The sequence below is a fragment of the Leptonychotes weddellii genome, chromosome 12 (assembly GCF_054177405.1).
Source record: "Leptonychotes weddellii isolate Sample4059 chromosome 12, ASM5417740v2, whole genome shotgun sequence".
NCBI classification, from domain to species: Eukaryota; Metazoa; Chordata; class Mammalia; order Carnivora; family Phocidae; genus Leptonychotes; species Leptonychotes weddellii.
Window position 1 is genome coordinate 91,917,615 of NC_138380.1, and position 14,066 is coordinate 91,931,680.

Here is a 14,066-nt window from a genome sequence, read left to right on the forward strand (position 1 = left end):
GGAAGGTGAATCTCAAGCGCGGGGGAGCCTCCCCCACCCCCCGATTGTGGGCTGGTGGCTGCAGGGTCTTCGTGAGGCAGTGGGGTGGCCAGTCCAGTGGCCTGGGGCCCCCTCCTCCTTCCTCCTTCCACCCTCCTTCCTCCTCCCCTCCCTTCCCCATCCCCATCCCCTCCCTCCTTCCTTCCGTACCGGGAATTTACTTACGCAACTGTCCTGTTTTGAATGTTTTGAGCTTTCTAGGTCTCTGTGTGGGGCCCTAGCACAGGAAGGAAGGGAGGGACAGGGTGACATCTTTGTCCCGGAGGAGCCTGGGGGGGGCGGCGGACCTGCTGTGGGAGACGGATCCCAGGATGGGCCATGCTGGGTGAGGCGGGCAGGCGGGCAGCTTCAGGCGGAAGGGACTTGCCAGGGGGTGCAGGCACCCGGCTGGGAGCACAACGGTCCCCAGGCCTCGAGGCGCCAGAGGCTTGCTGGGGGCACTCAGACGTCCTGGCGGCGATTCATTGTCCTGGGAGGTCGAAGCCAGACTGAAGGCTGGGATGCCTGTGGTTCTCTTGTGGGAAAGCTGGTGTTCCTGAGGCTCTTCTCAGGGTCCTGGGACCACACTGCTTACCCTGGAGGTCGCCCTGTAGGAGCGCGAGCCTGAGGAGAGGGGCGGGTGGCGGGGCCAGAACTTGGCCTTGGTGGAAAGCCGGGCGGCCTGAAGGTGTGCGTGGGCGGTAGCACGTGGGGAGTGGCCGTGCTCCCCGGGGACTGGCCCTGAGCCCCGCATCCAGGTGCCCACCAGGTCTGCAGCCTGCAGGGTCCCGGTGGCCTCAGAGGTCACTCTGCCTCCGTGAGCTTGAGGCCTTCCTTCTGCTACGTGAGGACCTCCACGGGGTTAGGGGGATTAGGTGAGCTGGTGTGGGGTGAGGCCACTGGTGAGTGTGGGTGGGGGCTTGGCCTCCCCCCTGGAAGCCCCGCTCCCCTGCAGGCCCCAGCCTGAGCGCCTTCCTGTGTGTCTGCCCCACCCCTCGAGGTCTGAGGAGACGTCTGGAGCAGGTCAGCTGCTCTGTGGTCTGAGCAGGTGGTGTGGGGGCATTGGGAGGGGGCCCGGTGTGGCCCTCAGGAGCTGGGTGGCGGCGGGTCCCAGAGGGGAGGCGGGGGGGGCGTGGCGGGAGGCCCTTGGACTTGGCGCCCACGTGCTGGGAGCCAGCCCTGGGCACGCAGCGAGCTTGCGGACACGCGGCCCCTCCAGCCGGAAGCCGTCCTGTTCATTTGGGATGCTGTTGCCCACGCTGTGTTCCGACGCAGAGGACGCCTCTGGGCCCCGAGCTGCAGGAAAGGTGCCTGTCACTGCGTGCATGTGGCCCACGTGGTTCTCAGGTCTACCTAGAATTGGATTTGGTCGAACGGCAGGGAGGGGACTCTGTGTGGCATCTGGCTCTTCCCGGGGCCTCCTTTGCTATGGCAGGAAGTCCGAAAGGGTGATCTGATGGCCCTTCTCGAATTTCGTTCCCAGCTTGCACTCACTAGGTGTGTGAGGTGCAGAAGGAGGCATGGGGCCCCTGGGTCCTCGTGGCGAGGACGCCTGGGTGGGCCGGAAGCCGGGATGGTCCGGAGCGGGCTCTGCGGCTGATAACGGGCCGTGGGATCTCACGGGTCCTTGAGGCTCTGTGCCGCGTGGCCCACAGACCGTATCATCGGGGGTCAGGCCCAGGGTCACAGGGAACAAGGGATGAATTGCAGCGAGAACCCTGCTCTGGGGACTCGCGGGGGCCAGACACGAGCGTTAGGAGGTGGGAGGACAGGTTGGGGCGGGCCAACCCCAGGAGCGTGGGAGCCTGTCCGGGGTTCCTTTCGCCCCTCTGTGCTTCACCTCGGGGCCTGGAGTACAGATGGAACAGACGGGGAGGGGGCTTCGGGGAGGGAGCAGGGGAGGGGACGAGACTGTGCTGGTGCGGATCTCCCGCCTGCACGGCCTTCCAGATCTCTCTGGGTCTCCTCCCTCCCGTCCCCCTGGCCTCTGGCCACTACCCAGAGACCCTACCCTGGCAGATGCACCTGTCTTTGCCGGAGGCTTCTCTTCCCCCGGTCTCTGGCTTGCAGCCCGCCGTGCTCCTGGCCGTCCCTCAGAGCCTGGCCGGCCCCTCGCCTGCAGCCGGCTGAGCTGCTGGCCCCTGGCTCTCACTCCTCAGCACACCTCCCGCTCCCCGTCTCCCCTGCAGGTCCAAGCTGCCCCTGGCTCACTTGTGCGCGCCTGGGCCCCAGGTGCCCCCTCGTGTCTGCCAGCCCACCAGCATCCACTGTGCTGGCTTCTGGGACCCCCTAACTCCCCCAGATTCCGAGTGTGCACTTGCTGTCTGCCCCACATGCCATCAGTGATAGAGATTCTGCACCCAAGTGTGTCCCGACCCCCACTGCCCAGTGCAGCCGCCCACACGCGTGTCCTCCGCCCAGGGCTGCCGCCGCGAGTCCCCAGAGCCGGGCTCCACACGGTGTCACCCCGTCTGAGCACAGCGGTGCTCCGTGGTGGCCCAGTGTCCTCCCCGGGGAGCGGGGTCCGAGGGTTGCCAGCCCCCTTGATCCTTTGTCCCCAGAGAGGCTGTGCTATCTGTCACGTTCTGCAGGTGACCCGATGTCCCCTTCCTCTGGGTCCCCCCAGCAGATGTGGGGTGTCCGTGCTGCCTCCTTTTGGCTGTCCTGCGATCTCTCATCTATAGGCGTCCCTGTGAGCTCCTCTCGAGAATGCCAGGCCCTCAGTGCAGGGCCGGCGACTTGTCCATTCTCTCCAGAGCCGGTCACTCTGCGTGTCGGTGGGCGTGGCCCCCGAGCCCAGCACGCCCCCACTGTCCCCACCTTACGGGCCCGGCCCACGCCTGAGGCAAGGGTCCCTGGCTCGGGCCACGGGCCTGCAGCCTGGCGGGCCACGTCTCCACCACAGGCCGCCTCGTGAGCCTGCTCCTGGGGCCCCGGCCTCCCGGGTGAGCGGGGACAGCAGCTCCAGGGGCCCTGGGCGGTGCAGGCGGAAGCCACTGTGCGTGAGTGGCTGTGGAACGGGACAGCGCCAGCGCTCAGGCGTCCCGTGGCTGTGGGGCTCGGAGTGAACGCTTTGTGCGGTGCCCGTGGGCCGTCTGCGGGTTTCTGTTTCCACTAGAAAAGCCGGCTGAGAAGATCCCCCAGCTGGTTTCCCGGGAGACACTCACCTCGGTGCCACCACCCCTTCCCGCACCTTTGTGCTTTCCTACCCCAGAGTATTTTTAGGGTCGCAAGATTGTTTGATTTATGCTTCCTGTGTTTACGATTCATTTTCGTACACGCTGCACTTTCCACCACGTTATCAGATGGAAGGAGGACGATGCGGGTTATAGCCAGGGGGTGTATTTTTCCATCACACGGGGTGATGAGTCCTTGTGCCGATCACAGAAACGACTCCCCGAGGGGTTCAGTTCAGTGATCTGTCTCGAGAAACCTGAAAGGGGCTCGAGCCTCATGTTAGTTTCCCAGCTAGCCTTTGTTTGTTTATTTTTAAAAATTTATTTATTTGAGAGAGAGAGAGAGCACAAGCAGGGGGCGTGGGAGAGAGAGAAGCAGGCTCCTAGCAGAGCAGGGAGCCCGATGCGGGGCTCGATCCCAGGACCCCGGGATCATGACCTGAGCCGAAGGCAGACGCTTAACCATCTGAGCCACCCAGGCATCTCCCCCCACCCAGCTGCCTTAACAAAGCTCCAGAGACTGGGGCCTAAACAGCACACATCCATTCTCCCCAGTGCTGGAGGCTGGACGCCCCAGATCCGGATGTGGCGGGGAGGGGGGCAGTCTCCTGGGCGTGCAGACGGCTGTCTCCTCCCTGGGTCCTCACGTGGTCGTCCCTCTGTGTGTGTCTGTGTCCTGACCCCCTCTTCTTGCAAGACCCCAGCCAGAGCGGAGCAGGGCCCATCCTAGTGGCCTCGTTGACCTTAATCACCTCTTGGTAAGAATCCTGTCTCCAGATACAGGCCCGTCCGAGGTCCTGGGGGTTAGGCCCCAGCATTTGAATTTGGCGGGGGAGGACATGATCCAGCCCATAACACCCGTGTTCAGTAAGCAAACCTATCCCAGCAAGATGAGCAGTGACATCAAGTCCCGCGGGTCGTCGGGCACCTCGGGTGCTGATGGGTCACTGCGTGGGCGCGTGCACTGCTGTGTGTGCCCGTGGGACAGGGAAGGGAACCACGCGCGGATCTTGCTCCCGAGAGTTACGTTCCTGTTGTGGGTGAGATGAGCAGGCGGGTGACTCGTGCGCGGAGGGAAGACCGGAGGACGGTCAGGGTCTCGCTGACACTCGGGTCATAATCTGTGGGGTCCACGTGCTGCCGCTCTGAACCCTGGGGCTTCTGGATCCCCCCCGCAAAATCCACATCGGGGGTCATCACGGGAGGAAGATGCTGCAGAACGTTCCCCGACGTTGGCGGAGCGTCCCAGAGGGGCGTGAACCACCCCCGCTCCTCCCGTGCAGGCAGGCCCTGGCTTCCTGTGTCCCGCTTCTCCCGTCTCCCCATGAGCTGCTGGAGACCCGGGCACCGTGGCTCTGCCCCACCCCCACATGCTGCCGTGGGGTGGCTCTGCGTGCCCCTCTGCAGAGTCAGCCCGCGGGCGAACCTCACCTCCAGGGAGCTGCGTGTGGAGAATAGCTTACGGGGCCTTTGCTCATCCAGGCCCACGTCCGCAGGCATTCTCCTTTCTCGGAATTTGGCAACAGTGGTGACTTGGAAAGGATCCTAAGGAGCAGAGAGAGCTTTTGTAGGTTTACTGCCAACAGCAGAGGGTTCTCTCTGGGTTCTCCGGGGTTTGCTCTGGAAAGGCGGTGGGGGGTGGGGGTTGCTCCAGTGCTGACTCCCTGTCTTGGGTCGTCATCCTTCTAGAAGGCAGCTCGTCTTCTGCGTGCTCCCCTCCTTCCTTTCACTGGGTGTGCACGCAGATACATTTGCCCCTTTCCTCCTCCGGGATGCGATGTTGAGAGCTGTTAGCTGAGATAACAGGGGCTCCCTTTGCGGGAATCGGGTTGCGTGGGCTCTGACGGGCTGGGGACCTGCTGGGGACAGTGGGGCTCCGTTTGTCGTCCCCTCAACGCGGGGCCTCGTGGGTGGTGCTGTTCCTGGTGAGGCCCAGGCAGCATCCACCTGCCGTGTGACCCCCTGAACACGGCCAGCCCGCCCCCTCGCCCTCCGTCTGCACCGCTGACCCCCCGTCTCCCAGGTCCGCCCCTCCACAGGGCAGGGCCTCAGGTGCTCAGTAAACACGCTGTCCTCGGGGAGGAGGGCAGAGCCCTCGTGAGCGCAGCCGGGCCGTTATGTAACCTCGCTGAGGAATGCTGTGGGTGCAGCTGCGGCGGGAACCTGGCCGGGGTCCAGGCCTTGATGGGCTTGTAAACACTCTCCCGTCCGGCGTGCCTGGTCTTGCTGCCTCCGCGGTGCACACCCGTGGCCGCTTACATTTCGTCCTTGTGGTTGCGAGGCTCGGTGACCTCGGTGCGACGACCCAGCTTCTCAACGGAGGGGACGCCTGCTCAGGGAGCAGCTGCAAACGGAGCACGGTTGTCGGCGCCCTCCTGCTTGGGGCATTCTGGAAGCATCCTCCGCTCCCGCTGTGGACGCTTGTCCTCTGGCAGGTGGTTCTTCCAGACCTCCGTGTGCCCGTCCCCGTGCTGCCCCTGACTTCCTGTGCGCACGCCTTTCTCGCGTCCTGTGCCAACGCTCTCCCGCACCCGGGCGGGGTCTCAGTCATCCCGTGGCCCTAGCTCCGTGGTGGCTATGCTTTCGTTCGTGGCTGCTGCCTGCTGACCTCTCCGTGGGTTTGGGCATGAATTCCCATCTTCTGAAATCGTGGTTAGTGTTGGCACGGGCCGATGCGGGGGTTTGGGCTTGGGGGGCTAGCTCTCAGAGTTTTCCGTCTCCGTGTGTGGCTGTAGCTCGTGCTCCGAGGACGCGTGTTCCTCACGGCCGTTCCAGACAGCCATGGGGCCACCAGCAAAGTGGGGTGGAAGGGGGGGTTCTCTTATCTGGTGGGGAGCACGGACCCTCCTTTGCTATTTGTATTAAGCAGGCGGGAGTTCGGATGATTTGGGGGGAGGTGGCCTTGAGGCGGAGCTGCCCCGGACAAGGGTTGGTGGCGGGGGGGGGGTGGAGGGTGACACCTGTGGGCTGACCTCTGACCTGGGCGCAGGTGCTCCCGGGGCTGCGTCCTCAAGCCCCGACCCCTTGGTCCACGGTGCTGTTCTCTCGTCGCTGGAGAGTTTGAAGTAAATCACACCCGTGTGGCGCAAGGATTAGACAGGGCTGTTAGCGCACCTGCCAGACGGATCAGAACTCGTTTGAGCGGGCGTTCCGTCACGCACGAGGGCACCCGAGGCCCGGGTGGGCCGTGCTCCCGAGTGCTGACCACTCGGTCCCCCCCGAGGGCCCGGGCGGGTTTTTATGCCAAGACGGCGAGGCCGAGCGGAGGTGTCGGGCTGTTGCAGCAAGACTGAAGGAAGCAGCCCGCACGCCTTCGCACGGGGTCTTGCCTCCGACGCCCCCTCTCCAGAGGCTTCCGGCCCCTGACATCATAGCAGACGGTGTGGGCATTCGGGCTCGCCTGTCGTGTGGGCGTACGTTAGACCTGAAGGGGGCATCGGGGGCGCGCTCGCCAAGCAGCTGCCGACGGTTCTTTCCACCGAGCGTGGAGAGCGCGGTTCTGGCCTCTGGCCGCCGGCGCTAACCAGATCTGCTGGCTCGGGCGGTGAATGGTTCCCGGCTCGGCAGGGGGTGTCAGGTACCCCCAGGGGGGCTCCTGGACGGTGGGTCGATCCCGCCTCGGGGTCGGAGCTGCCGGGTGGGCGGTGGCTGCCCGGAGCTCGTGTGTGGTCGTGCCTGGGGTGTGTGTGTTCGGGAGACACCTGGCGTGCGTTCCCGATGGGTGGCCGGGCTGGAGGGACGGCGGGCACCGGCCCATCTGTGGGCAGAGCAGCTCAGTGTGCACCGAACAGAGGTGTGTGGGGCGCCTTGGGGTGTCAGCCAGCATGCTTGTGAGAACCCCGCGGGCACCCCGTGGGAGAGCGTGCGTCTGCGCCAGGCCGCTGCTCTATGTCAGTGGGATCGGCCACTCCTCCGTTCTGAGCCCTTGTCCTGGAACAACCAGGACTCTGCGGACACCAGAGTCACACTCGGCCTGGGGAGGTGACTGTGTCCCAGGGCGATCGGCCCCGGGCAGCCTGGGGAGGGCGACCCCCATCCCTGACCCTCCGTTGTCCCAGAGCGTGGTGACTTCGGCCGCCACCGCTTCCGGCCACGTGGAGGGGCTGGGATTCGTGGCTCTGAGCCATGGTCTGTGTGGAGCAGCTGTGATGAGTCACGGTGAGCCGCAGAGGGAGCCCCTCGCATCCCTGGGGAAGGTGGGCCCGGCCTGGGGGTGCCAGGTGGGGATGAAATGTCCCTCCGGAGCCAGCTGCAGGACGAGTCTGTTCACTGGGGCGGGAGGAAGGCCCCCAGAGAGAGGGCTGTGGTCGGGGGGCTGGCCTGCCCCTGCAGTGGCTCGGGGGCATCCGGGGCCCTGTGCACAGACCCCAGCACTCACAATTGGCGGGGCCGCTCCTTCCTGCCGGGTGACCGCGGGGGCTGGCCTGGGCTGGATGGAGCCCTCAGGATGGAGCGCCCCGTACTGCAGCTTCAGGCTTGGGTTCCCCCGGCATTTATGAAGTTTTGAGAACCAGACCGGCGTGAGCCCGGACCCCCCTTCTCTGCGTGTCACCCTGTCCTCCTGGAGAGATGGGGGCGCTGGGGGCCCCGCCCCACCCTGGAGGTGTCTCCTCTGCGGTCCGCGTGGGTCAGCGGGGTCAGCGCAGGTGAGGGCTCGCAGGGTGGGGAGACGCACACGGCATGTCCTTGGTCGGGCCCCCCCGAGAGGTCAGAGACCCCACGCAGCTGCAGGAGGAGACCCTGGGGCTGAAGGTCCGTTTGCTGCTGAAAGCAAACAACAGTTTTCCCATTTCTCCAGAATTCTTGCCGGCTGGCTACAGATGCTGTGGGCCCGGAGGCCAGGCCTGAGTCTGGGCCCCGGTTCGCACCAGCCAGCCCCAGCATGTTTGTCAACACCGAACACTCCCCAGACGGGCTATTTACATTTTCTCCTGTATTTATCAGACCGTTTCCTTGTAGATAGTGCAAAGGTAAACAACCCCAGCCTCTGCCCAGAGGGCACATTTCCTGGGGGCTCCTGGAGCTTGAGTTTTCCTTTGTGGGAGCGTCTCTCTGGGCAGCCATACAGAACCTCCACTGGGGCATTCTCCTGCACCGCTGGTCTGGACCCAACCCGAGCGGCTGCTTCTCGTTGACCTTTCTGATGCACCAGATGTTTGAAGCCCATCTTTGCCCTAGAAAAGTCGTTGTCATGAGCGTGGCGGCCTCTGAGAGCCCCCGGCCTCCAGCCTCCCCTCCCTGCTGGGCAGGCACAGCGCAGGGACCAGCCGCCCACACTCCGCTTGTCTGAGAACAGAATCCAGCCCGCTTCCGGCCTTGGGCCCCTGGGGACCCTGGAAAGGAGCCCCTGCCCTGCTGTGGCCGGGGGGACGGGGGGCAGTTGGCGAGGATCCTCTCCTGCGAGCCCTCCCCGTGGCCCCCGCGTCCACTTTCCCCCTTGGGCAGGGAAGGCCCCCATGTAAAGGTGGGAAATGACAGGGCCTCTGCCCGCCCGCCCTTCCCCAATAGTGCCGCGTGCCCAGAAGGGGTGCTTCCACTCTGCACATCAGCGCATCACCCCGGAGGCCTGAGCCGCACCCGGGGACCCAGTGCACCCCCAGCCCTGGGGCTGCAGTGCCGCAGCCTGGGCTCAGATCTCCCCCGTGGTGGTTCCGGGGCGGGTCTCAAATGAGCATCCAGGACGTGGGATGACCTGGCTCGGGGATTTAAATCCCGGGGCCTCACCCCCCTGTCCCCCTGCCATCTCTCCCTCCTCCCCACCACGTCCCCCTCGCTCTTTAAATCCTAGCCCGCACATCACCATTTGGCATACCACAGACGGTAAGGACCGGCTACTTCTCTTGTGAAAACAAAAAGGTTTTAAGTTGAAACATAGAGAATTGAGACAAAGGGAAAATCCTCTCCGTGGGGCGTTTTTAGAAGCTAGGAAAACGGGGCCACAGAACTCCATCCTGCAGACCTCCTCCTCCAAAAGCAAGTTCACGTGTGTTGGTCTGACGACCGAGCCCGTGCCCTTCCCGAGCGCAGGTCCCACGGGAGCACCAAAGCGGCAGTGACGTTTGCAGCCCGTCTGCAGGGTTGGGGTCCGTCGGAGGGAGGGAGGCCGGCCGGCCTGTGCCCAGCCCACCCAACAGCTGGCCCTCGGCCTTCCGCTCTCCACTCCAGGTCAAGTGCTATCACAAGAAGTACCGCTCGGCCACCCGCGATGTGATTTTCCGCCTGCAGTTTCACACGGGGGCCGTTCAGGGCTACGGACTCATGTTCGGGAAGGAGGATCTGGACAACGCGAGCCAAGGTGAGGGCCGGCCGGCAGCGGCGGGGACACAGGGACGCGGGTCCTTGTTCCTTTCCGCCCCTGTTCGCCCCACGCCCCATACGGCGAACCTGCTCACAGCTCGGTACCGGTTTTCCAGAACGCTGAGCCGCGGTCCAGAGAACATTCTGGAGAAGCGGTGGAACTTGGCCACTGCAGGGGCACGGTGCTGTCCCGCGGGGTTGGAAGCATGACGTTCATCCGTGCTTTTTTGCTGCTGCCTCTCTGAACTTGCCGATGTGTGATTTCTTTCTCAGATGACCGTTTTCCTGATAATGGCAAGATTGAGTTGCTTTTCTCCGCCACTCCCGAGAAGATTCAAGGTAGGCAGCCTGCCGAATGCCGGGGCCCGGTGCTCATGGTGGGGTGGTGGGTCCCGTGGGGGCCCCGTCCAGTCCCCCGCCTTTGTGCATGTTGGGAAATTGTCAGAAGAGTTATTTCAATAACAGGCTATCTTTCAGGGGGTGGGGGTGGCTTGGAGACAGCAGGGCCCGGTTGCATCAGTAAGACCCCAGAAATGGCTAGACTTTTGCCCGAGGAAGGGCCCAGCCCCTCCGTCCCTGGATGTCTGTCCTTCAGTCCGGGGATCATGCTGAATGTTTACTTCTCCCCCGACAAAGAATCGAATGTTTTTGAAGAGGATTAGAAGCACAGTCGACTGCAAATATGTATGTGCAAAACAGATTCTCCTTTCTTCTAAAAATACACCGAAAGAGAAATCTGCCCTTTTATCGTCAAGGCGAATGGTTCTTTTTTACCGCGAGGTCCATATGCATGAACGTTTCCTTCAGGCTTTCATTGCTGGGGAAAGTAGTCCCCTTCCCTCTGAGGTCAGTGCCCTGATTCAGTTAACGGTTAAGGGCAAGGCTTATGAGGTCAGGGCCCCACTAGCTTTCCCAGAGCGTCGGCAGGTGGGCGCGTGGGTCTGGGAGCCCAGAGCGGCCGGGGCGCCCACGTCCCCTCTGCTTCCTGCCAAGCCGACTCTGGTCTCCTGGGGGGCGCAGACATGTGGGTCTTGGCGCTGGTGCATGCGGCCTGCTTGGGCTGTGACCGACACCTCCTCCCACGCAGGGTGTGAACACTTGCGCAATGACCACGGCGTGATCGTGGACTTCAACACCGCAGACCCTCTCATCCGCTGGGACTCGTACGAGAGCCTGAGTGCCGGTGGAGAAGGTATGTCCGGCGGCTGCCGCCCGGGGCAGGGGAGGGATGGAGAAGGCGGCCTGCTCGCGGTCGGCTTGGATGCCAGAAACCCTGCCTTCTTTCGGGGCTCAGAGCCCCCCTCCCAGCGCTGTGGGTTTAGGGGAGCCTGTGAGAAGCAGGCTCGGAATTTGGGTGGTGCGGCTCGTGCTTGTCTGCATGTTGCCAAGGACCGTTTTCCGCCTTCTTCCCCGGCTTCCCGATCGTGTGCGGAGCACCGAGCGTCTGTTCCCAGGTGGCCTCCCAGCTGTCCTGGGTCCCTGGGCAGCGGGTGCTTTGGTTTTGTAGAGGTTGCTATGATCCTCATCTGGTTTTATGGGCTCCTCGGACCGCCTCACCTAACATGTTCGCCCACGGGACAAACATCTCGGGCCCCGGGTACCATCATAGAAGCCACCTCACGCGGGTCCGAGGAAGGACTGGGGCCTTCTCCCTGGCCGCCAGGAAAGCTGTCAACCATCCCACGGTGGGGCCTGATTTGGGAGAGAAAACCAACAGCTCCTTGTCAAATTGGTTTCGTGCAGATGTACAAAAGCCAGAAGGTGTCGGGGAGAGAACACCACCCAAGCCCACTTCGTGGGTCACGGGGCCTGCAGGGTGTCCGGGGAGGGGCGTCTGGTGTGCATGTGGACCAGCAGTTCCTGTCCTCGTGGGGGGCAGTCACGCCTCTCCTCCCTGGCCCGGGGTCCTGGCGGGCGGCGGGGGGCCAGCTGCTCTCTCCGTAGCCTGTGGGGCGCTCCCTGTCCTGAGCAGAGAGCCGTGGGGGGCTGGCTCGGGGACACGGGTCTGAGATCACGCAGGGGGAAATAGGACTCACGTCCCAGCCTGCTGACCCCAAAGCCCCTCGGTGCAATCCTCGTTCCTGCAGCAAACACCCCTGCCCTCGCTGGTGCCCAGGCTGCATGGGGCCTGCAGAGAACAGAGTCCCGCTTGGGCAGTATGAGCAGAGAGAGGCTTGTTAGAGGCACGGGGTGCCGGGCAGGCGTCAGCGACTCCTGCACTGGGCTGGCCCGTCTGGGGCGCTGCTCCCTGGAACGGGCGGGGCAGCCCCATGCATGCGGTGGGGAGTGGGGACAGGGACCAGTCAGCAGATCTCCCCACTGTGCTTCTCCACCCCCTGTCGGTCTTGTTCTTTATTAACCTGTGCCTTGCTGGACTGGGTGTGCGAGCACGCCTCCCAGCCTGTCCTAAGGTGCCGCAACTCAGGGATAGGCTTCTCCGCCGAAGCAGGTGGGTGGCGGCAGCGGGCGGCCTGCAGCGTCCTGTCGGGAGGCCTGGCCCGGGAGCAGTGGGGGGCATTGCCTGCCTTGTGGGACCGCCATCCCCCCGTTCTCCGTGACACCGAATTAGCAAACATTGGCCTTTGCTCTCGGGGCGGGGGGCATACGGGGTCGGGGTCTTGTGAGCCTCGAGTCACAGCATTTTTGTAAGCCCGTCAGTAGATAACTTCATCACACCTGTGGTTCTGTCTCAAGACACCAGATTTAATCTGTCTTGTTGATGCTGCGAGCCCACGGCCGACAGCACTGAACTCATGTTGAGCAAAGTGTCTCTGATGCACGTATTTTCCCCATAAGGCACCCACGGCCTTCTCCTGCTTAGACACCGGACAGCCCTTCAGGACTGCCCTTGGGGGTCATTTTAAACAGCAGAAATACCAACAAAAAGCACAGAAATGCAAAACCTGTGACATGCAATAGGACTGGAGGCTGGAGGATGCTTATTTGTGGTGTGGGAGCTGGGAACGTGCTCATGGGACGGCTCCGAGTCGGGGCCCCTCTGCGCACCTCACTGAGTGACCACCAAAATGCCACGAGCTGATTTGGGGTTAGAGATAACAATTCTGGGTGAGTAGGTGAATTAGCAGACATGGATTCAAAATGACGGTGATCGACTCTACTTGGTGTTTTTGTGTTTTTGAAATCTGTCTCCTTTCTTCCGAGGCTCCTGTGGGGCCGTGCCCTTTGGGCCTGGTGACCGGGACCGTCCCATCCAGGGGGAGTGTGGGTCACCCAGGTGCACCTCCTGCCTCTCCACGCGAGCTGTGTGGCCTTGAACAAGTCCCTTGACCTCTCTGTGCCCTTCCCTGTTCTGCACGGGGAGTAGTCTTTGAGCCAGAGCTGCTGGTCACAGGGCCCCGTAATGGTGTTGTCACCTCCTCCGGAGCCCGGAGCTTGGGGAGGCGCTGGCCTGGCACGGGGTCGGTGAAGGTCTGTGGAGCCCCGAGGCGGCTGTGGGAGGGCACGTGGGCCCCATTTTCCCTGCGCTGTTGGACAGTCACCGCGGCAGGATGAAACCGGGGCACACCAGGGAGGACCTGGGGTGGCGGGCTGCGGTGCCCCAGACCCTGGTGGCTTTTCTGTCACTGTCACACTGATGTCGCTCAGCCGTACGCGGGTGCACCATCCCCAAATGTCACCAAGTGTCACGTGTAGAGGACTGCCCTGGGAGGACTCCCTGAGTTTGGAGCGTCCCCCCGCCCCCGGGGCCGGTGACGGCAGATCTCGGTGCCGACAGCCGCAAGGGCCTCTGTGCGGGCGGGGGCGGGGGGACCTGCGGTCCTGCTGCCCTGTCCACAGGGTGGGGGGGGGGGTCTCTGCTCGTTCCTGAGCCTCCCTTTCCCGACCTGTAAAATGGCCCATTTCAGTGAGATCACCCCAGAGATCCCCTCCCCCTCTGCACGTTCGTTCCTATCATCGCGCACAGGATCCGCCTGCCCTAGAGGTCGTGTCCCTGCGCAGGCCAGGCTTGCGCTCCGGGAGGAGCTCGGGGAGAGGAGGACGAGCAGGCCTTCCGGTGAGGGAGGCGTGTGTGGGTGTGTGTGTATGTGTCCGTGTGTGTGCGTGTGTCTGCACACAATACACCTTACGCGCGTGTGTACGTGTCTGCGAGCTGTGGGTGGGTGTGGCCCTCTCTGTGGCCCCACCTGCGTCCCCGAGCAGTCTCCATAGGAGGCCCCAGGTGCCGGAACTGGAGTGCGGGCCGGGAAGTAGGAAAGTATGCGAGAGAAGCTGCCCCTCAGCCTGTCCTTGGTGAGAGCCACAGGGGAGGAGGCTCTTGCAGGCAGGGGTGCGGGAGGGCGTGGGGGGCCGCACGCCCTGGGACCATGCTGGAGCAGCAGACACCGGGGAAGGGGAGGGGAGGCCTGTCCCATCAGGAAGGGTTGTCGTGCCGAGACTGCTTTCCTCCGGATGACCGGCGACCTGGCTGGGGGGCCCGGGAAGACGACGCGGGGGTGTCCTGAGAGCCATCGGGATCTGCAAGGGGGGTGGGGGCGACAGCAAGAACAGATGGGGCCTGACTCAGGGTGATTCTGGGTGGTCGGTGGTAGACAAGTAAGACTGCCCCAGATTCGA

At 63.7% G+C, this 14,066-nt stretch overlaps 1 protein-coding gene across 1 annotated transcript in view; it reads left to right on the plus strand.

Annotated features, from left to right (window-relative positions):
- The window catches only part of TNS3 (tensin 3), a 416,462-nt gene that overhangs the window by 91,612 nt on the left and 310,784 nt on the right, over positions 1–14,066 (plus strand). Inside the window, exons 14-16 of the mRNA XM_081799720.1 lie at positions 9,360–9,489; positions 9,765–9,830; positions 10,579–10,683. Coding sequence (XP_081655846.1) covers positions 9,360–9,489; positions 9,765–9,830; positions 10,579–10,683 — 301 coding nt within the window. The remainder of the gene's footprint in view (positions 1–9,359; positions 9,490–9,764; positions 9,831–10,578; positions 10,684–14,066) is intronic.